This window comes from Sitodiplosis mosellana, unplaced genomic scaffold, assembly GCF_009176505.1.
Source record: "Sitodiplosis mosellana isolate CC-2019 unplaced genomic scaffold, AAFC_SMos_1.0 Smas_scaffold_6226, whole genome shotgun sequence".
Lineage (NCBI taxonomy): Eukaryota > Metazoa > Arthropoda > Insecta > Diptera > Cecidomyiidae > Sitodiplosis > Sitodiplosis mosellana.
In genome coordinates this window covers 22,369,591-22,392,932 of record NW_022601467.1, presented here as the reverse complement: position 1 = coordinate 22,392,932, position 23,342 = coordinate 22,369,591, and the positions used below count along the sequence as shown (strand labels likewise).

Here is a 23,342-nt window from a genome sequence, read left to right as displayed (position 1 = left end):
GAGAGAGAGAGAGAGAGAGAGAGAGAGAGAGAGAGAGAGAGAGAGAGGACTACGATTTTATAATGAATGAAAGAGGGCTATAGTTTGAACATTGGAAACAATAGAGAAAGTGAATTGCACATCATATCAAACGCTCGTCGATGTGCGTAGACATACAGCAGTATTATACACATCAATTGAAGGTGATGAATTTCAAACGGAAACGCAGAGGCAAGAAGTGAAAAGAAACACAACACATTGTGAATAAATTATAAAGTTTTCCATGAGAGGAAAATACATATAATATCGTTTATCCCGAATGAAGAAGCTCAATTAATGTGTAATAATGGCAAGCGCATCAGAAACATGAAAAATGATTCATGATTTTCTCTCTCTCTTTCTCTCTCGCTCTGAAGCAACCGTCCAACAGCGACAGCAACAGCCAAATTATGCAAAATTATAAACTCATATTCATTTAGCTGATTGTGAACAAGAGTCACAAAATCATTTAAATTGCTCTTTTGCTTCTCTATCTTTCAACACACGCCAACTCCCTATGTTCTGTCGTTGAGCATTTAAATTTTAAATGTTTCCCCTGAACATTACGCATACGCGCGCGGCACACTACAAACGATTACACCAGTCATTTCATTCCAGTCTTTCTCTCTTACTATGTGTGTGTGCGTTTTTTTAAATTCTCATTCAGTTCTGAGAAGAGAATTTTCACTCCTTAAAACTCGACTTAATAAAAAAAAAATACATCGTTTGGCACTCGCGGCTCAACAAAGTCATTTAAAATATTATTAAACGATATGGTTGTATCTTTCGCGCTTCGCTCATACAACGGCATCGAGAGAAAAGGCAGGGAAAAAAATGCACGCGACTCTCTCGTATGGTTTCCTATTCACGCATTGATATTTCGTTTTGTTGTAACATCCTTTGCGCCGGACAATTCATTAGTTTTTCCATTGAGTTATTGAAACGACGCTTTTTTCCTCTAACTTCTCCTGTTGTTGGTTCAGTGCATATCGTAATCAATTTATGAACTTCGAATGAATTCGTATAATTTTCGGGTACCGCAGAATAAAAAGAGAGCTCGAGATGCGAAAACTATTATTAATGCTGATGGAATGAGCATGGGGATGGGCGCAGCAGAGGAAGACATTTGGCAAATGAACATAGGGAGAGAGCAACACAAAAAAACGGATTGTTAAAAAGTTGCTCATCGCCTGTGTAACCGAAAAATTTGAACGTGAGCAACGCAAACACGAAAAAAGAGAACTAGATACGAAATAGAAGATAGAAAAAAACACACAAAGAAAGATACGGGAGAAGAGAGGAAAAAAAATCCAACAAATCGTGTAAAATTATCAAATCGCTCTTATTCCTTGCTGTTGAATTTTCAGTTGGATTGTAGCGAGACAAACAGCTGCACATACTGTTATTGTCATGGTACACACGAGCAGCTACAGCAGCAACACACAAAATGCGATAAAAAGGTATTCAGGCGATGTTTCAATGATGTTGCGTGTGCTCTCGCTCGTTCGCTTGTTCGCTCGGTTCGTTGCCAGTGCATGAGTGAGTGTCGGTTGTCGCTTTGGCTTTTCATGTAGTTTTTTGAAGTTTACTAACCACACAGCATGCACACTGCACAGGCACACACGAATGCAACACATGTGCGACGCTTTGCTCGCTCGCTCACTCACTCACTCATTCATTCGCTTGCGCCGATTCAAAATAACAAACAATCAGCCTGCTGCATTTCAATGACTCAACCAAACGGCCCGAATAACAATGCGTGTGCGATCACATCATCGAGCGTACACAGTAATTTACGTTTACATTTCTTACACGCCATGGCCGATATGAATAATAGTGTTGCTTCTTTTTTGTTTTGCATTTTCCGGAGAACCGAATCAACAACAACAACAACAAAGAGAGAAAAATTCAGAGATTTAAAATCCACATCGTATCAATCGACAAGACAACGAGGTGTAGAGATCATAAAAAACCACCGTCCTCAAATGCAAATGGTGTCCAATGAAGTTTGAAATGTCGCTAGCAGATGCAGCCGTGATATACATGAATGTGTATACCACATATCCATATGTGTGCTTGACTCATAGTTCACTGAACCCCTAAAAAAATATTCCCGAAAAAAAAAAACAAATACAGAACGCTCTTTTTTGTTCGTATGTTAGGATTTAGCCGTTGGATCTGCAATCAATGCAGCTTTAAATCCAATGTTAGCATTAGGATTTCTGTTGGATTCGCGAAAGGAAGACAAAAAAAAATGGACCGAACATTTTATCACATTTTTTGCCGAACGAAAACGAAACAAATATCGACACATAGATTTGGTATTTTGATCGTGGTTCGGATTAATTATGTCGACTTCTCGCTTTTCTACGGTTCGTTCGCATCAACCGAATGGAATTTAAAAAAAAAATATGATGAAAAATAGATAGAACACAGTGGAACTAAAACGATGAAAACAAACGCGCACAACAAAAGAAATATTTGATGAACTTGTGTGCATGCACGTTGCAAAGACAAACAGGCTTTTTTCTTCTTCTTCTTCTTCTTTTTCCTCCTCCTCCTCTTCGTAGTTTATTATTTTTTTTAAAGAAGCAGCACTGAACGCGGGCGAAAACAAGCGAGCGAGCGAGCGAGCGAACCGGTGTGTGAGAGTGAATAAGGAAAACCCGATTGTGGCTGAGAGATAGAGAGGCAAAATCAACTTACATAGTAGTTATGCTTCATCATTTGCGCATCCAATAAGCCCAAAGTTTGCACGCACAAACGTTTCAGAATTTACCGCAGGTAGAAAGAAAACTGATTTTGTTAATAAACATCTACCTGAGAACATACTTAATTGTATGTAACGAAATAAAATGCCAGACAATAGTTGGTGTGTTGTGTGTATGTTTTTTTCTCTCTTCATGCTTTTCATTCCTCGTCATTCGATTGGATTCCCTATCTCTTTCTCTCTTTGTGCTCTGCTTTTTGGTGAAGTGAACGGTCGGTTTTTCGTTCTTAACATTTTAAAGTAAGTGTGCTCTTTTTTTCCTTTCTTCGGCTCACCTTCGCAACATGTTCCTTTTTGGTTATTACCTACGCTTGACGAGAAAAATTCTAGCCTCAACTGTGTAATAAACGAAAGAAAAAGAAAAACAATACAATAAAGAAGGAACACAAGATGCAGCATCAAAAATTAAACTTGGGATTATCGAACGACGAACAAATATTTTCACTGTTGCACTGTTCAAATCTGCCCCAATTCAAATGCGAGAAATTGTTATCTTTAAAAAAGACAAAGAGCAAGAGATAGAGGGAGAAAAGTTGAATGCACAGGTAAAGGTAAACCGAACCTGTGGGATTTCTTTGCATTGTTGAGTGTCTGGAGACGGAAAAAAAACAAAGCACACATATACACACTCACGACACAAACGAAATGAGAATTCTGGTCTTACCGATCAACATGGCCGGCTATGGTTCAGCTCCCACCGGTTCATTACGGAAATTGCATGCATTCCGTAAAACAAATGGAAGTTATATCAATCGTTTTGTAATTTTCATATAAAACTCACCCCTTCCTCCCATTCTGTGGCATGTGTCTAGTGCTAAAACGCAAACCACCTAATATATCGGTATGTTTGGGCATTTTGCCTTTTAAAAACTTTTATTTGCATAACATTTTGTATTTCCGTCGAAACGATCAATTTCGATAATGGAAAATAATTTTTTTTTTCTCGAAATGTAATGGAATTGCTTGCGCAAACACTACAAATTATACTGGTGTATAGTATATTGTATTGTGTTGTGTGTGGTTTCGATGGAGTTAAAAGTATTCATTTCAGTGTGCTTTTCCTTTTTGCCGTTGATTAGAATATTAAATGTAAATTTAAATTTAAATGAAGTGCAAGCACAAATGCACTTTTCATTTTAGACATGAAACAATGTGAATGCTTCGTAAACGGTAGCCAATGATTGGTCTAGACCATTCGATTCGGATGCTTCACACGGCATTACGATGAATAGATATATAGAGAAAAAAAAAAAGAAAAAAACGATATCATTTGTGTCCTTTCTTGATACACATTTAAATGGGCTAGACGGAACAAGATTCGAAAAGCCGAAGCTTGTACACTACGCAACTAACAATATATACATGAGAACCAATCAGTCAGCCGACTGATGGATTTCCATGAATTATTGTTAAAGTGTACAATTCTTGTTACTTTTGAGTAAATTTCTTCTTCTTATCTCGTTCTCGTTCGCCCGCTTGCTTGCTCACTCACCATGATTCGTTTTCACTCACTCTCTCTCTCTCTCTCTCTCTCTCTCTCTCGGCACTCCATCGCGCACTATCATATACAATAGACGCATAATGACCAATCAGTCGACCGAAAACCGGATTGTACAATCGTCAAAATCAAACATTTATTTTATCAACCAAAGCCATGCACCGAAGAAAACTTGTTTCACTTTTTTTTCACTCGATTCTCACTCGCTGGATCTCTCTGTCCCTGTGTTGTTCTGTGAACGCTCGGCTGTTATTGTTGTCCTTTTCAGTTTTATTTATTTATATTTTTTTTCGGTCTGTTGACGAAAAGCCGCGTAAGTCATCGCCGTTCATTTTAGTTATAATTCGTATGTTGTGTGAGTGTGATTCATAAGTGGTGATCGGAGTGCAGTGTTCGGTTTCTCACTCACTCAGACAGCCTGTCTCGCTCTCAATCGAAATAAAAATGAAGATGAAAAATGTAGTTTTGTGCGGTTGCGGTGAACCAAGCGCGTACACAAAAGACCATTGAAATAAGATTCTCTCTCTCTCAACCCACGGACATTCAGTGTCAATAATCAAAAACACTCACATACACACACACATATACATATACCAAAACAATCAGTATTATTAACAAATGATTCCATGACGATATATAGCACAAGCGCGACTTTGGATTCATTTATCGAATACAGAGGAATAAAATAAAATGTATAACATGAAGAAGCACGAATAATAGATTAAACAAACATACCATAAATCCAATCGAAAATAGATGAAAAATGAGACGTTCATCAATGTGTCTCTGATTCAACGGTGGAATCGATGATGATGATAAAAGGATGGGCACATTGGAAATTGTGTCGACATGAAACAATGATGGCTGAGAGACCCAAACTCATCCGATCGAACGTACACTGAACAAAAATATCGCGCACATATACATATCTAGAGGTCATGGTAAACAGTACAGCGCTTCAGATGCACAGCATTAAATGAATTTATCGAAATATGCGGTCACGTCTTCGGCAACATAACTTATTGACATGCATAAAAAACATTTTATAGGAAGAGGTGAGAGGGAGCTTTATTTCAAAGTGAAATAGATTTGGATGTTATTCCACATAATGATGAAAAATATAAGATATATGAAATAGAAGTATAAAAAAACATAAAAAAACATAAAAAAAGGTCTGATTTGTCTCAATCAGATATGATTCTAGTTTTCGGTCATTCGCTTCGTTGTTTCTCTCCTAGTTCTTCGTTGTTTAATTGGGAAATCCTCGAAATAATTTATCTGTTTGTCGACTGTACGAAGACGTCCGAGCGAAAGAGAGCAAACGAGAGAGAGATAGAGAAGAGAACACGTGAACGAGATGCTCCGACAACAATTATCGTTTGTATTCACTGAAATGAAAAAAAAACCTGAGTGATGCACGCATTTCAACGCGGTAAATGTTAAAAACACATCGTTCACAATTTAAAATATGATGTTGTTCTGTGGTTGATGAGCGCTTGCTTCACTTACTCTTTTATTCAAATGCGTTAACGCTTTTGCCATTGTTTTCAGTTTGTGGAGACGATGGTGAGTGAATCAGGATAAAAGTCGAACAGGTTCAAGATAAATGCTTAGAATTAATCGACTATGATGATGCATAATTTTTATTTTCGGTGTTTTGAGTCTTTCGTTTCGGTGGCTTTGAGATTTTCAGTATGCTCCACCTTCAGTGTGTCTCTATTTTTTCTGTTGTTGTTCTTCGTTCTTCTTTTTTTTCCCTTGAAAAGGTAGGCTGTTGTCGACGACGACGACGCCGTTGAATGCCCACAAATCAAGTGTCATCTTGCATGCGTTCGCACTTGTGGCTCATTCTCTCTCGCCGTACGATTGAATTTATCACATTGTCTAAACTTTAACAAATTATTTATTTGAAAAGCATTTTTATTCCATTGTTGTTATCTCTCTTTTATTTGCTGTCTTTATGTGCACTCCATAACAGTGAATAAGATAAATGGATTCGATTAAATCTTGTGAGAACAATTTTTTTTATATATACCGCTGTTTCGTTTCATCGTCGTCGTAGCTGTTGCTGCAACCTCATGACGAATGGAATTCTATATTTCTTGCATGAAGTCATGTCTGAGCTCGTTTCGTGCACTCCACACTAAATTAAAGTCATAGAGTAATGGAAGCAGTCTCTCACCTTGCATTCTAATTCGTGGTGCATTCTCGACTTGAGGCGCTTTTGGTGTTCACCTTCTGGAAAATGAATACGTTGGAGCACACACTTGGTCGAGCTGCTGTTGCTGCTCTTTCTCTCCCTCTCCCTCTCTCTCTCACTCTCTCTCTCTCTCTCTCTCTCTCTCTCTCTCTCTCTGTCGTGCATCTTTGGGTGTTGCTTGATTTCCATTTGAAATCGAAGAGTCCATCATGGAAGTACTTAACGAAAATGAAATGAATGAACGAAAAATCAACAAATTGTCCAGGATAGGAAATATTATCTCTCTGTCTCTTTCTTTGGTGGTATCTCATTTGGGATTTGTTGATGGACCGGCAAGTTACACTGGACTTTTCGAAACCGTTCCACATATTTGAACTGGATAATAAGTTTGTCGAACTGGCGTTGGGACTTTATGCCCGCATCTGACCTTAGCTCAAATACATGAGCAAACAAACATGTGTACGATTGCAAAAAGCATGAAGAAACTGGCCTTGCTCTCCCTCTCTGCCTCTGTCTCTCTTTCTCGCGCATTTCTTTCTTTCTTTCATTTGTTATATTACCCATCTCCATAGATCGAATTTACGCACTCGATATGGTGTGTGACTCGGCGACTCTTATGGAACCAACTCATGTGTATAAATAAATACGTACCATAACAATAACTACATGTTTCAGTAAGTAAAAGAAGAGGCGAAAAAAACTACATTTCGATTTCGTATATGATCATCAGCAGTCCTTCTCATCCGTCATTCGGCTCGAAATCAACGCGCTTACAATACGCACACACATACAAACTTAAACACCAGCGAGCAAGCGAGGAAAGCAGCAGCAGCCGCATATCCACGGCATTGTATATATGCGTGTGTTTATCTGTCTGTCTCCGTCTCTTTTCATTTTTTTTCATTTTTCTTGTTCTTTTCCTTCTTTTCACTCTGTTATTATTCTAAACAGCCTGTGAATAATTCTTTTGGTCTGCGGGGGAACGTTGAACTCTTTTCTGATGTCACTGCTTCTTCTTTTTCCATGTGCGTCTTTCGTATTGTGTCGCGGCCCTTTATTACTATATGGCTGTGGAGTGCTTTTCGCCGTCGTCGTCGTTGTCGTCATTGTCGTCGTCGGTGTTGTGTTTTTTTTTCTAATTTCATTCTTTCTCTCTTGCTTTCGTTACTTTCGTTCCCATGCAAAGTTTTTTCTTTCGACAGAGCCCGTATCTCAAGAAATATATGGCGCGATGTCAGAATATAAACACTGAACTTCGGTGTTAATCGTATAAACTTTCATTTGGTCAATGATTAACTGGATTAAGGCTTCAAGATGAACTTGATCGACACTTCGTCAAAGCGTCCCATCGAAAAAGTGAGTTCTCCCTCTCTGTGTCTGTCGAGATGGTTTTTGACGCACATACTCGCTTGCAAACTTGATGATTGGCTGCTGTCTAACAAACTAAACTTGGGTGCCTTAGCATAACGTACGTGGTGGTGTTCGATAAGCAATAAAAGTGTCTACACTTGAGCTTTATGCCTGTCTTCACTACTCCCTGCAACCAAGATCCGGCGTGTTATTGTTGTTGTTCGTCTCCTCCTTTTTTTCCTCCGCTCGTCAGTTCAATTTTGCCATGCGAACAATATTCTTGCGCCGTTCTTCGCAGCGAAAATGTGATATGATTCGTCGTCGTCCCGCGTGTTCACATTGGGTAATGATCAACCATCACAATTTATTTATACGATTATAGTGTCAGTTCAACGTTCGCGGTTTTTGCCCGCGATATACAGCCTTTTTGCAGTCATACCAATCAAATGGAACAAAGAGAGCGAGAGAGAGAGACAGAGAAGAACAGTTCCGCGCGCGCACATTTCGGCAGTCCATTTAGCTTACATTTTTACACGCTGATAATTTTCAGTTCACACAACAGGTTTGACTCGGCGATCGATACCACATCGAACATTGAACGGATTTCTTTTTTATTTTCGCTGTTGTTGCTCGTCGCTTATTTTTCTCTCTGCTTAGTTTCAAAACCAAAACAAATTATAGGGTGACTTGGTATAATTTACAAAGATTCATTTTGTGATTGTACCATTCCCATTGTGATTGATACCCGTTTTATGAGTTTAATGCCGTTCGCCATTAAAAAGTCAATATTGTTGTTGCGGCTGCCGTTCGATGCTTCTGTCGTTACTATTGCTTCTTCCAGTACACGGCGGCAACGGCGACAACGACACCGACAACAGCCGGCTGGCATTACACACGATCTCTTTGTTTCCGAGATTGTTTTAATTTGCGTTTGGAAAATGCAATGAAAATTTTAAGAATGGCATTGAGCTACGACCACAAGGCGAACAAAAGCAAATCGTACAGATTTGACCGTGTGTCGTCAATGCACGCGGGCAATTTCAGTGCGCATAAAAATATTTTAGCAGAACGTCGTTTACGCGCTTAATCGTTCATCATTTCTATTTGTCATCGGTGTCGCGCTGTTCTGTAGATAAATATCACAGGCAAAAGGAAAAAAAATTAGTCGTATTTGATTGCCCTCTTTCACTCTCTCTCTCTCTCTCTCTCTCTCCTTCTCTTTCGTCTACTTCAAACGCGAAATATTTATAACATTTTCATACAAAGTATTTATCTGTGGAAGTGAAAAAAAAAATAATAAAAAAGAGTAAATAAATAGAAATCAGTATGTGAATGACACTGTAAATGAATGCGTCATCGTGGGCTTTCTCATACACACGCGAACCGAACATATTTTTCCATCAACTATTTTTATTTGTTGATTTGAGTCTCTCGTTATTCTTCATCTTTGTCGATGCGTGCTTTTTTTCTGCTTCAAAAGCCGAAACGAAACGTACGAGACAAAATGTATTTTTTACTTATTTTCACTCGAGACCTCATGTTCTTCTTTTCCCGAAAATAATAATAATAATGATTCAAGAGGAGAGAGAGAGAGAGAGAGAGAGAGAGAGAGAGAGAGAGAGAGAGAGACAAAGAGCAAGAGCGAGATATATAAAAGAAGAAAGAAAATATGTGCATGCACTGAATGACACAGGCACACGTATTCCAATGGCAACTCTTTTGTTTCATTACATTGACCTACGTTTGAGCCGCATTTTTTTTAAAGCACACGCAGTTCAACATATTCTGTGTCTTTCGCTCTCCCAGTGTTGCTTACTGTCTTTCGCTGTCGATGCTGTTCAAAATTGACAATTATATCGAATGTTTTGGATACTTGGGTCCGGCAATTTTTTCCGCTTCAATACATGTAGCGAAAACTGTATTGAAATCTCGAAACCAAAACGATATAATAAGATGTGAACCCAATAGCACAACAACCGCAACAATAAAAAAAAGAAATACAGAATGCCAATGATATTTTCAACAGACCTGTTAATAGTTGTCGGGGATTCAAACTGACTGACGCAGATAACGTTACCCAGCTCGAAGAAAAGCTCATGTTAGAAACTGAAGTGCCACACTCTGCCTTATATGGTTGAAACATTCGACAAAGTGCACATACAGCACAATATGCTGATAGCACACAGAATAGCTCGCTCAAAACGACCAAGAATATACGCGTTGTAAGACCTTCAACAGCCAAGCACCAGCAAAAGAAGATGAAGAAAAATATTATATGCAAAGGAAAATAGAGAAATCGAAAGATGCGCAAAGTTCGTTGTTCGCGTGTGTGTGTGTGTGTATGTGTGGAAACTTGTATTGGTATTTACTGTAAATTTTCGAAATGGATTTTATTTATAGAACCATGAACAGAATATCTTCTCAGTCAGCAATATTTCCAAAAAAAAGGAGCAAATATAATACTGCGATATAAAATTGTCTCCCGAATTTCACTTAATCTCAAGTGAACAGAAAAATAATATATGAAAGAATAAGCGTCAGCAACAAGAGCAATGACGATGACAACAACAACAGGCCAAGAATATATTCGCAGCTTATCGGGTTGATTTTGGAGAATCACTTTTGAGTTATATAAATCGGTGATGATAGCACCATACTGGCATTATCGTCGCCACATAAATAGAACGTTCAAACAATATACTTTCGTGCACGGTTCATTGGGCTTGTGATTGTGTGTGTGCGCAAGTGAGTGAATTTTTCGTTTGCCCCATTAATTTGGCCAATAAAAATTATAATCAATTCAAAAACTTGTTCAGGTGAAAACTGTTCAAATGCGATGAACTTATTCAAGGCTACCTTTTGGTGCTGCAGAACTCAGCTTGCAGCGAACCGATCGAACACTCCAAACCAAATTAGAGCCTGACGATCGAGAGAGCGAGATCCAAAGCAAATCAGCAATGGAATGGAATCGAAGCATCCCGTGCAATCATCTTCTCGTACACATTAACTCGCAATGAAAACAACGAAACAGAGCAATAGCCACAAGAAAAACGAAAAAAAAAACAAGAGCACGCCGTGCATCCATAAAATAGCTCGAAAAAAAAAAAACAGCCATACGAAAAATATTTACTGCACCGATTAGAATTCAGTGCGAGTTCGGTCGAAGAATTGAACGAAAGAACAAAAAAAACAAAGCACTCAACACATAACACACAACAACTAAGAGAAGAATTAAGACCCAAGTCAAGAGAGAACAACATTCTGTGTGATTCACGTAACTTTCTATTTTTCTTGCGTTCATGGAATTCGAAAGAACCATTAGCGCACTTGTTATATATGTGTATATGCACGACGTTCCGAATGCATTGTTACATCGAGATGCCCAAGCAAGCATTGACGAGGCGAAATTATTTTTATTACGACGAGTTTTCTTTTAGAGCTCGCTCTCGTAAGAGTTCTAAATGGATGCATCTATGAATATTGTTATTGATTTTTCTTTAACATGGAAGTCTGCTTCATTCAGAAATAAAAGTGCTCACTGCCTAGTGAATGAAGTGTGCACACGTTTTTTTGGCCGTTTTCAATTGAATGACTCCTACTCGAATAATCAAAGCTCAATATGATTTTGAAATGGGAAAATACATTTTTTTTGTTGCACCTCACACTCGAAATTAAATGCGTTCTGTTCATTATCAATGTATGGCCGCCAAAAAATATGTTCACAACAGCAGGAGCAAAGAGACACACAAAGAGACGGAGAGAGGTAGAACGGGCGACAGTGAGTGTGCGACTGTGTGTAATGTGCGCGCGCTTTTATTTAAATTTGTTTTGAAACGGTGCTAAATAGTATGGACATCATCGTTGGTTATTTAAAACATGTTTTTTCTCATTACAAAAATCAATCGCTCACACTAAATATTTATTTGAGCAGTTAATTTGCAAAATTCCGTAATACGCATTCCGACTCGACTGGTTGGTTGACTGAGTGTTGACGCGAATAATTTTTTTGGTGTATTTTTTGCTGATCCTGCTGTTAGCGAGAGAGACACATACGCAGGGCTAATGACGATGATGAGCACGGCATAACGTTGTACAAATTAAGCGCGGTCATGGTAAAAACAGACTGAATATTGTTTGTGTATGTTTTTTTTCTCATTCGCTTGCTCGTTTGTTCATTTTCAATGAGCACATTTTACATAATATTGATTGATATTTGCACAATGAGCATGATTTTGTACTGACAGAGATAATTTGTTGAGTGCGTTAAACTTTCGTCCGGTCAATTTCAATAACGTCAATATGTTTTCAAACCGAATTTCGATTAGCTGCTGTTCGCACAGCTCGAGTCAGTTTTATCGAGCAAATGGAAAACGAGAAGAAGAAGCTGAAGCTGAAGCTGAAGAACGTGAGGAAAAAATAAATAATGCAAAACACGAACGAAAAATAGCACAGCATACAGTCGACGTCCTCGACGATGGCTGTCGAACAGTTAAATGCAGTTTGAAGAATTGCAATCTCGACGAAATGGAAACATTCGTTGCTTCGGGTGTTAGAATTCCATGCAAGAGCAAGACTGAGTTTCGTACGGCAAAAAAAAATCCATCGGAAGCCAATCGGACACAGCAAAGAAATGTATGTATATAGTACAGAAATCAAATGTGAAATGCAAATAGAGAAAAAAAACAGCGCGCATCACAAAATAAACATACAGTGAACTGAAGACTCAGCGAATAATGTGAACAAGCTTACGACTTTGGTTATGGTCCGTGTTGCGATTCATTGCAAATTAATCTTTATTAAAGCGCAATAACAAATGCACTTAACAATTGCAATGAAAGGTATGCTAGCCAATAAATTTCCCGAAGAGAGAAAAACTGTCAGAATCGTTGACTTTTTACAGCTCCTTGCACGGCTCCTTCCTTTCTCTTTCCCTTTTCTCTCACTCTCTTATTTCACGGTTCGATGAACATGTTTTATCTATTAAAATCTCGTTTGAACTAACAAAATATTTCCGTTCGCATTCCCTTCGGTGACAAGGAAAGAATGGAACGCAGAAAAAAGTGCACCCTTGGCATAAATATCCGTTTTGACAAATCCCTTGAAGTGCGCTTACAAAGCTTCTTCCGGAGCGAACATTTTCAACAGAGAAAAAAAGAGAAAATGACATCAAATTCACTGAAGATCCTGGAAATGATTTCATTTTTCATTTCGTTTCATATATGACAACGAAGGAACGAACGAACGGAAAAAAAATTGATAAATTTTAATATTGTATCAGAAAATTGCCGGAAACTGACATACGGTCAATTGGACCGATGTTCACATTTTCTGCGAACCACAATAAATCTGTCTGATGCAGAGGAAAAAGGAAACTTTAAATTGTATATTTAAAAGTATTCGTTGTCGTCGTTGTCGTCGTCGTCGTAGTCCGTAATCTCTTTGGTTCAGGATAGCAGATGTTGTTACAGTAATTCGATGTGTAACCAGAACCGGCGAATGCAAGAAAAAAACTGCACAATAACAAAAATAGTGCGGTGAAACCACATACGGTATGCAGAAATTCAACCAGGATAAAAGCCTGTATCTTATAAATCAATATGCAATCGATCGAAACATATTTTTGTCCAAATGAATCGATTAAAAGTTGCCTTTGGAATTTTTTTGGCCAGAAAAATAGTAATTATTTCGTATTGTGGCCGCAATAATTCTTTTATTGTTATCCAAACAAACAACAGCAGCAACAAAAAAAACAAAAGGAACAAAAAGGCAACAACACAGAAACATGTGATGCACGCGGTCACCGATTTTTGGCCAAATGCGAAAAACCCCTTTAACAATGTGCCAGATATCCATTCAACCAAATTATTGATCAGCCGCGCATCAGGCGCTTGCATCTGCCTCTGTAACCGTCTACACCTGTCGTCATTTTGCGTCCACTCATACTCATTCACTCGCATCTCTCTCGTTCATCGATTCTTGGCCTTTCAATATTATATTGTTAATATCATTTTTGCAAACATGTTGCAAAACCCGACGAAGAAGAAGAAAAAAAAACACATTTGTTCCGTGCTTATTACTCTTTCTTTGCGTGGTTTCCTTTTGTGAGCGAATAAAAAGAAAACAACACCACCAGACATTTAAATTACCATTAGGCTTCTGCGCCCAAGTCATGACTGTGCATTTGGACACTGGATTCGCCTTTCGTACGTTTTAAATAAGCAAAATTGTCCAATTACGGTGAAGAGAAAAAAAAAGTATATATGCCCCGATGCGATCAATATGCGGTTGTTTTGTTTCTGCATAACATTTTTGTTGTAATTATTGTTATTATTGTTGCTGTTGTTGTTGCTGCTGTTGTTTGCTTTATAGAAATGGTTAGAAAAAAAAAATGGCTTAAACCAAAATGCTTCATGTAAACGAATGAATGAACGAACGAACGAACGAACGGGCGACATGACATGAACCACGAAATAAGCAAATAGATGTAAGAGAAACGAACATTTTCATATCACATCCGAAGACACTGGTTTTCTCTCGCGCGCGAGCACATTCGCGCACACACGCACTCTTGCGCTCATGAAGTAGTCATAAATATGACGAAAGAGCAAGAGATGCAGTAATTTTATGCGCATTCGCATTGAACATGAAATTCTGCACTTAATTGAAATAGCATATACGTATCTTCTAATTTGTTAGTCTCACTTTTAGCACATTATGCAATGCGAATATGGTTGCCATTTGGATGCCATGGTCGTTAAGAAGTTTTTAGAAGAGGCAAAAGAAAAAAAATAAAGCCGATGATTAAAAACTTCCGCTGAAAACGTGCTGACTGGCTTGAGATGAGGCTATGCATTTCAAAATGAGAGTGCATTAAAAATCGGCAACAAACAAAGCGCGGCTCCCACAGAAAAAAAAATCAACAACAACACAACACACACATATATGACGGCTGAAGAAAAACACGGCGCGCAACTCTTCAAATGATACAACATATGGATATTATTACGAGGTTGTGTAATGTTGTTTGATGTGCACAAACACTGTCGTGTGCATCGACAATTAACTTCATCGAATTCACACATCGGCGCTGCATGCACCACCGTACACACTTTTCGGCGCATATAAACAAAGCAGGGCGCATTGAGACACACTCAATCATACTCACAGAGAGCGAAAAAAAAGAAGAGAGAGAGAGAGACAGAGAGAGAGAGAGAGAGAGAGAGAGAGAGAGAGAAGAAGAAGAACAAGCAAGGGCCAAACACACGAAAACCGAAAAAAAATTAAACAAGCAAAAGAGAGGCGAGAATAATGAGAAGTAGATATTTTTAAGTGCTTGTCATTTCCTTCGTTTGTTTCCACATTCAGACATTTTCACATATATTAACGGGGCTCCCAAACGATATATGCGTATCACACATTCATTACTATTGGCTGATTTCAAACGCTCCAAAATTCCGCGCAAATGTGTAAATTTGTCTGAATGTGCTTGTGCATGCAATCGGCTGGTCGATCGATCGATCGCAAATGCGGTAAAATAATGCAAATAATACTCCAGAAATAGTGAGGTTTTTTGTTGTTGTTGTTGTTGCCTTTGCCACTGCCGCCACTTTTCTCTGGCCGGGCAATTTTTTCTCGTTCGAAATGGGCTCAGACAGGCAAACGAAAAAGTCAAGCGCACACAGAGAGCAGTATTATGGGCTACAAATTGCGGTAGTTAACGTTTACTTGCAGAAATTGGGTGTATTTGAACGAATGAATGAAACGAAAAGGAGAAAAAAAAACCATCGCCAAACATAGCAAACGGTATTGTGTGATGGTTTGCAGCCAAGTGGAACCAAATGAAATCGTGCGTTTCACTATTTCGGATATAGAGTAACTGAAACCGACTGATAATGGTATCAACAGAAATAATGCTGTTCGAACAAAAAATTTCCCTGTATTTTTTTCTGCGCTTTTTTCCCTCCTTCTCAGTTGTTATTAATTTCGGTGGACGTTGGTTTTTTTTTTATTTCGTACTTACAGCTTCAGTGACCATTCGTTACTGTTCAAATATTGTGTGCCGGAGAAACAGCGGCAAAATGAAAAAAAAATGAAAGGCAAACCGATTACTCTACTCATTTCAGAGATATGCGCAATTCATCAATTGTTATAAATGCCTCAAATGCATTGCATCTTAAGCAACTCGGAACAGAAACAAAAAAGAAGCAAACAAAACGAACAAAAGAAAGAAGAAAAAAAACGGCATGGAAAACTATAGCTAAGTTTCCAATCCAAATGTAAAATATATATATTAAAACGAAAAATAGACATTGAAATATCGTATCAATAGGCTATTGAATGGGGTTTTGTGTACGTGCTCTGAAGCTAAAGCAACAACAGCAACAGCCAAATGCTATTCATCGAATGAATGTTAAATGCTTAAGTGCATTCTTATATATAAATATTGCCTAACACCGAACCGATTTGATTACTTCCTTTGAATCATTTGTCGCTGTCGCCTGCCTGATTTTTGTATGCATCTAAAATCACCCATCTTTTGATAAGACATTTATCGAATGCGAGAAACCGAACGCGAGAGACGGAAAGAGAGGGAAATTCATTCGGAAAATATTTAGATGCAACTAAAAAGACACACCGACATTCTTCTAAAGCTCACTATTCAAGTCGTTCTTTATTCATCTCCTGCATTATACATACATATAAATAAATTTGTTATTGGTTGAATGCGCTGTGGTTTCGTTGTACTTTGGCAAAACAAAGGCGCACGAAGGAACGTCGATGCGAAAATGCATTTTTGTTGGCATTTCGAAAATCCTGCAATACGAAAATGTCGTTTGTAATTAATTTGGTATGTGTATACAAACTAACTCTATATATGAGACAAATAAAGAAAGAAAACGTGTACGAGAAAAAAAAGGATTGTCATCTCTTCGATGCGCGGTGTTTTGTTACTTGTGTCACTCATACGCAGTTTCATTTATTTGTGCGCAATTTGCCGAACAAAAATGATTCGTTCGTTTCGATTTTTTTTTTTGCTTTCTTTCTTCATTTTCAAAACAACGCGCGTGATTGCACTTCGACAGGAAGACGAAATCAGAAAATGAAACACAGAGAATGAAAAAAAAACTAAACAAAACAAAATATACACACACAACACATATTGTTTGCGCGTCGTTTTCCAATGTTCTTCAATTGAATGCCACTTAAATAATGAATTTATAAATATCATGAACGGCTATGAAAACTATGGTTATTAACTACTTCACTGGCATGAATCATAACCCAGCAGAGAGATAAAGAGACACAAAAAACGCGCGCGCGTTCATTCGCAATCCGAAGCCAAGTGCTGTTTATTTATTGTCCTTGTGTTGTTGCTATTTTTTTGCGTTTCTTCGCAACTGGTCAACAACAATAAAGCCACAAATAATCTTCGCAAGGTGTTGAGAAATACGTGTTCTTTCGATATTGTTGCTGTTGTTGTTGGACAAAATGTATTAGCAGTTGAAACATGTAAATTAGTTGCTTCATATCCATTATAAGGTCTATTGTTTGGCTTCACTTGCGTAGTATGTCTTTCACGTCAATCGAAAAACTATTGATTTTATCGAATGGTCGGCATCGATTGACACAATGGAGACGACTCATTTTCACACTCAATTCGCTGGATCATTGATGTGATTTCCAGCAGCCAGCAACAACGGAACGCTAAGCAACGGAAATGAAATGATTTTGTACCGAAAAAAAGAGAAATACGTTAACTTAAGTTGAACGAGGTTAAATTACTTGTCTCAAGCTTTCTCAATTACAAGCCTTTTTTTCTGTTGCCATCGCCACTGTCGCCGCTGCTACTGTAGTTGCTGTTGTTATTGTTTATAAAAAGGAAAATGTCACAGCATATGCTGTGTGATTTTATTGTGTGGGAACCAAACAAAAGGGTCCGCATAAAATTGTCTCTTGTGTGACATTTGCGCAACACCCAAACCAAAATAGATGTATGCACAGAAATAGGATCAAGTTCCTGTCAACCATAAAGACACAATCCATACACACTCACACATGTATGGACAGTCACGAGCATTAATATTTTGTGTGCGAGACTGCCGCCTTACGAATCAATAATTTTATAAATAGTCGAAGTATAAAAATACGAACAATGTAGTACGAAAAAGCTTCCTCTCTCTCACACTCACACTCGGTCGTCCTCAGCCGCACTCCTATCTCTTTGATTGAATTGGTCAGTGACATGAGCTTTTTTCTTCTTTCTCAATCTTGCAGCGCGGTAATGAGCTATAATGGAGCGGTACAACTGCAAGGCATTTGCGCCACATTGGATGTCGCACGTGTGTTTTTCGTTAACTCTTCTCTCGCATTCAATTAGTCCGTTCGATTGTCGCCTTCTCGCACATGGCGACGACGACGACGGCGGCGGCAACGACATCAATTTAACTATATCGTCACTGTATGGTGTATGGCCACAGGCATCAGCAGCAGCAGTATTAGTAACAGTAGCTGTACACCGCTTTTGAAATGGCTCATCTGAAAACATATGTTTCGATGTCAGTTTTACTACTTGAGCTCTCATTTTCACGCTTTTTCGCTATTCAGAAGTCGGTCTTCTACCTCTTCTTCTTCTTTTTCTTCTTCACTTCCTACGGAATATGTTCTAAATTTAGCGGCAAACTGTCGACAGAACTCGCGACCTTCGCCAATAAATATTTTCTAAGAAAAATGTTTATTCTTAAAATCGATGATAAATTGAAATGGCCATTTCCAAGTGATTTGTGGATCAAGGGGCCTCCATTTCAATGGTTACGATTGCAAGTGGGTTACGTTGACAATTCGATCGAGAAACTGATTTGTTGGCGGTCGCATGATCAATGATACCTCGAGACAATTTATATTGCATCACATCATTATTGTTGCCGTCGTCGTTGCTACACTGCGTAGGTCGAAATTCGATTTCAATCGATTTTTATCTATATTCCAATTTGCTTCTTTTTGCAAAACTTAGAGGGAAAAAGAACATAATACACATGCATATTTGTCACCGTTAACTGTTGTTACATGTGCGCTCAACCCGTCAACCGTATTTTCTTCTTCTCGTCTCGCATTATTGCCTTTCTCACTCTTTCTTGAGAACAGCGTTTCGCATTGTTCTTTCTTTGGCGTTCTTTTTTTTCGCATTTCGAACGTTGAAAATTTTTCGTGTGTGATTTTGCTAACGCTAGGCACACTTGAATGCTTGCTTATTTTAAGTGTGAAACGGAAACACGACATCGACTTACTGACACACTTCTTTTCAGTTTTGTGGATTGTGTGGCGTATAAAATCAGGGTAGACAAGACAAAGCTTATTATTTATCATTGTTTTGCAAAACGGTAAAACACAACAACATTCGACGACGATGACGACGACGTCGTCGTCAACAACGAGCTTGATAATTCTGCTCGTCACTTTGACGAGCAAGAAAATGTAACGGGTCAGTTCAAATTTCATTGATACGCCGAAATTCAAATCAATGTGATTGATCTCGGCTTCCAAAAAGCGTGTTTCAATTTGCTGAGACTTCACAAGTCTAGCCAGCTACCGAAAATGGAAATGAAAACCATCAGCGGCGCGTTGCGTATTATGGAAAGGATTCTCTCATTGATAACTCATTCTGTCAGCACGACATTCGATGCAATCATGTTTTTCATTACTTAGCATTTTAAGACGTCTATTCATGGCATTAAAAATTGAAAAAAAAATTGTATTTGTTTTCTGATTACAGGGCTGTGACGGATCCTCGCGATGGACGACGGGTCGCACTGAAAAAACTACCAAACGTGTTTCAATCGCTGGTATCATCGAAACGAGTATTTCGTGAACTGAAAATGCTATGCTTTTTCAAACACGAGAACGTAAGTGGAAAAATGATGGAAAACCCGTCTTCATTAAAAATAGTTCAGAGACACGCAAATGTGTCATAAAAAAAATTGCAGTAGCATATTAAAACCATACAACGGGGCCCAGAAACGCGTAGTTATGTTTTGTGTGCTGCCACAAGTAACTACGCGCCCCACGTAGTATCTTTTACGATCTATTACGTTTCCCAACAAAAATGAAAAATATCTTCAGTTGTTTTATGATTTCCTGTAAATGTTTTTTAATAATAATTTCGCATTTTTTTCAAATGTTTTTTTTTCAAATTCCTTTTTCAATGAACATTATTTGAATCTAAAACTCGTTAAGATAAGTTCTATGACTTTTTACCACTTTTCCGTTCAATGATTCCTGGATTTTTCAATTTGTTTTCTCACGCCATTGTAAATTCTACTCAAACTAGGCCATTAAAACCCATGTCTAGAAACTTCATTTTCTATATAAAAATTATCCAAATAAATTGAATGAAATGTTAAATGAATGTTCAATTTTACGTGATTTTACATTTAGCATTGCTACACAGCATGTTTTGTTGATCTCCCAGTATATAACGTACTAGAATAAACTGATTGAAACTAGTACAATTAGCATTCGCCACCATTTTTATTCAATTATTTTTCATATTTTTGACATTTTGAACAATCAAAATAAAATTGAAGTGAGGTTTATTTTGTCACGAGTTGTTTTCCATAAACATATGTGCCGTAAAAATTAAAAATTAAACTTTGTCGAACAAATCCCAATCTGAATACATTCTACTGTTTACTGAAATAGAAGTTTTATTCCATGCTTCAAAGTCTGTACGGAAATATAAATAAACTGATTGAGTATACCATGACGCTCGATGCATTGTATTGTAAACTATACTTTACAAGTAAAAATGATCAATTTTCATCCAATTTACTTGGAATTTGGCATAGATAACTTTTGTGATACAAAAATAAAATTCCAATATCCAAATAGCAGTTATATCGGGAGAAAAGCATAGTTGCAGAATGAAATCTTCAATTTTTCACTGATTTTTGAAGGTGGACCAAAAAATTTGTTTGGGAAGTAGTCAAATAGATTGTCCGATTGTATTGGAATTGTATCTGGCAACTGTCGTGAGTAAAGAAAAGTTCCGCATTTGGTAGCGATTTTCGAAGAAGTTCTGTCTTTTTTGAGCCCATTTCTATTCATTGATTCCTGGATTTTTCATTTACTCATTTCACTTCAATCTCGACTCTATCCAAACAAGGCCATCAAAACCAATATATATTGGCACTTGATTTTCCTTGTAGTTCTTTGTAAAATGATTGTTATCATCTCTACAAAGAAGGAAAATCAACTGAATTTGAAGTGAAATGAGTGAACGAAAAATCCAGGAATCAATGAATCGAAACGAGCTCAAAAATAATAGAAGACATTTGGAGATTGCTACCAAACTCTCAGATCTTCATTTCTTTGCTCATGGCAGTAGCCAAGAGCAATTCCAACACAATCGGATAAGCTATTCAAGTCCAGTATAAGAGAAAAATTGAGGAAACTGTCCATTGAAAAATCAGAAATTCTACCTTGTAAAGTATAGTTTACATGTGCAGAATGTGTACTACATAGTGAACTTCAGATGCATAGTATATAATACAGCGTATGTATCAAGGCATTGCACTTGTTACGCATATATTTTACACTACCACTATAAACGTCAGCGATCAACATCAACAGAGACACTATAGCACATAGCATTAAACGCACTATTGCTTCACTCTTTGTACACACTTTGACATCACTTATGGTTTGGCGCGCGTCGTACGTTTTTCAAACGTTTATGTTTGATTCAAGTATTTCACCGATTTCACCGAATTTTCGTACTCAATATCAATATATTCATTTTTACTTGGAAGTTTTTTTTTATTGCAATGATGTTTTAAAATATATTTTGTCGAGAAATATTTTTTTTCCAATTTCCAAAATTAAATGAAATTAAAACACATAGCATGAAACGTATTCATAGTAGAAATGCATATGTATTAGTTTGTACTTATTCATTATAATGTATTTGGATAGGACGCTAGCGCGGCCTGATTTTACACATTAAAAACAAGAATTTGCCATTTTCCATAATTATTTTCCCTCAAATTCCACTTTGTAAAGTATAGTTTACATGTGTAGAATATGTGCTACTAAAATCAAATATATACACGGTACATGACGACATAATATTTTTAAAATCAAATTTGAATTATACGCTATCGAATCAAACTTTCAATGCGTGTAATTGAAATTTGAACTTGAAAATTGTTGTGTTGTCTTGTTCCGTGTATAGAACTGAATTTCACTATGTAGCACAAATGCTAAAAAAGTGCTGTACTTTGCAAAGTAGAATTTCCAAGGTAGAATTTGTAGTACTAGATCCGCTGTCAAAGTATACTTGCGTTCACTACGTTGGGCGCGTAGTATACGTTTGAAGTTTCGTTTCCACGCCCCGCCATACAACACTGACGACGACGATGATGATGAGGACGATGTATGTGTATGTGGCCATTGTTTGAGCGCAGGAACGAGCGAAAAAGAGTGACAGAGAAAAAGAGGAAAGTAAATTGTGCTTGCGGTCATTCATGTATAGCCATGCCATTTAACATAGCTCATATGGCTTTTAGACTCGCAGGCATCTGATATCATACACACAAAACGTTTGAAAAGCACACTCATATGCGATTGACACGTGATTCGGTGCTGCAAGAATTTGCTCGAAATAGAAGAATTCCATCACATCGAATAAACGCACACAACGAGTCACTTCGTTTGACCAGAATAGGATTTTAAGTGCATTTGGGTCCAGCTTCAATTACGTCTGTCTCTCTCTCTCTCTCTCTCTCTCGCTCTCCCTATAGCTCGCTCGTACATCAAATTCCGAACAGAAACGAAAAACACACTCAGTGTCCAAATGATTGGTTGATTATTTGCCGTCACGTTGTTTCTTCGCGAGCAAATTAACGCCATAATATTTTCACAATGCAAAGCACACCCAAACGTGGATTATGCGCAAAATAGTCAAAAGGCCATCATCAGCTCGACACTTGTTTATTTATTTTGTTTTTACTTCTGCTTCTCATTCTTTTTGTACCGTTCGGAGGGTTTTTTTGTCATGCGAATCATTTGTAATGCGTGTAGTCTCTCTCTCTAGCAATCGTTAACTCATTCAACCCAAATCCCAAAAATAAATGAAGCTTTAATGAGTACGATCATTTAATTTTCGTTCACATTCTCTTCGTGGTGTTCTGAGTGTTCTGTTTCTGTTTTTTTCTGTTTTTTTTCTGTTTTTCATATGCTTTACAGATCACTGATATGATCTTGCACCGCACTCTTCCCGTCTATTTCGTTCGCTTTTCCGCATTCTAAGTGGCGTTCGAAGAATCTAGTGCAATTACATTACATATTACCACCAAAAATAGATTCGATCGCGCAAAAATTACTTGTGCTCATTTGTTTTTTTTTCTGTTTCACCCAAATTTCGTGATTCCACATGTTGCACTTGTTTGGACGCACTGCAAACGTGTCAAAATGAAATAAGAGAAAGAGAAAAAGCAACATTCATTCAACCT

At 37.7% G+C, this 23,342-nt stretch overlaps 1 protein-coding gene and 1 long non-coding RNA gene across 5 annotated transcripts in view; one reads left to right on the top strand and one right to left on the bottom strand.

The window, feature by feature from the left end:
- LOC129578382 (serine/threonine-protein kinase NLK) overlaps positions 1-23,342 on the top strand; it is a 63,370-nt gene that overhangs the window by 12,160 nt on the left and 27,868 nt on the right. For all 4 annotated transcript variants that reach the window (XR_008689093.1, XR_008689092.1, XM_055466867.1 and 1 more), the window contains exon 3: positions 19,607-19,736. Coding sequence is in view for 2 of the 4 variants with exons in the window: in XM_055466867.1 (XP_055322842.1) it covers positions 19,607-19,736 (130 nt within the window). In the remaining 2 variants the exon portion in view is untranslated. The remainder of the gene's footprint in view (positions 1-19,606; positions 19,737-23,342) is intronic.
- On the bottom strand, positions 16,494-18,015 carry LOC129578384 (uncharacterized). Its single transcript, XR_008689094.1, has 3 exons — positions 17,643-18,015; positions 16,987-17,541; positions 16,494-16,650 (listed from the first exon to the last, which is right to left on the bottom strand). It is a non-coding gene; the product is annotated as an uncharacterized LOC129578384 (long non-coding RNA).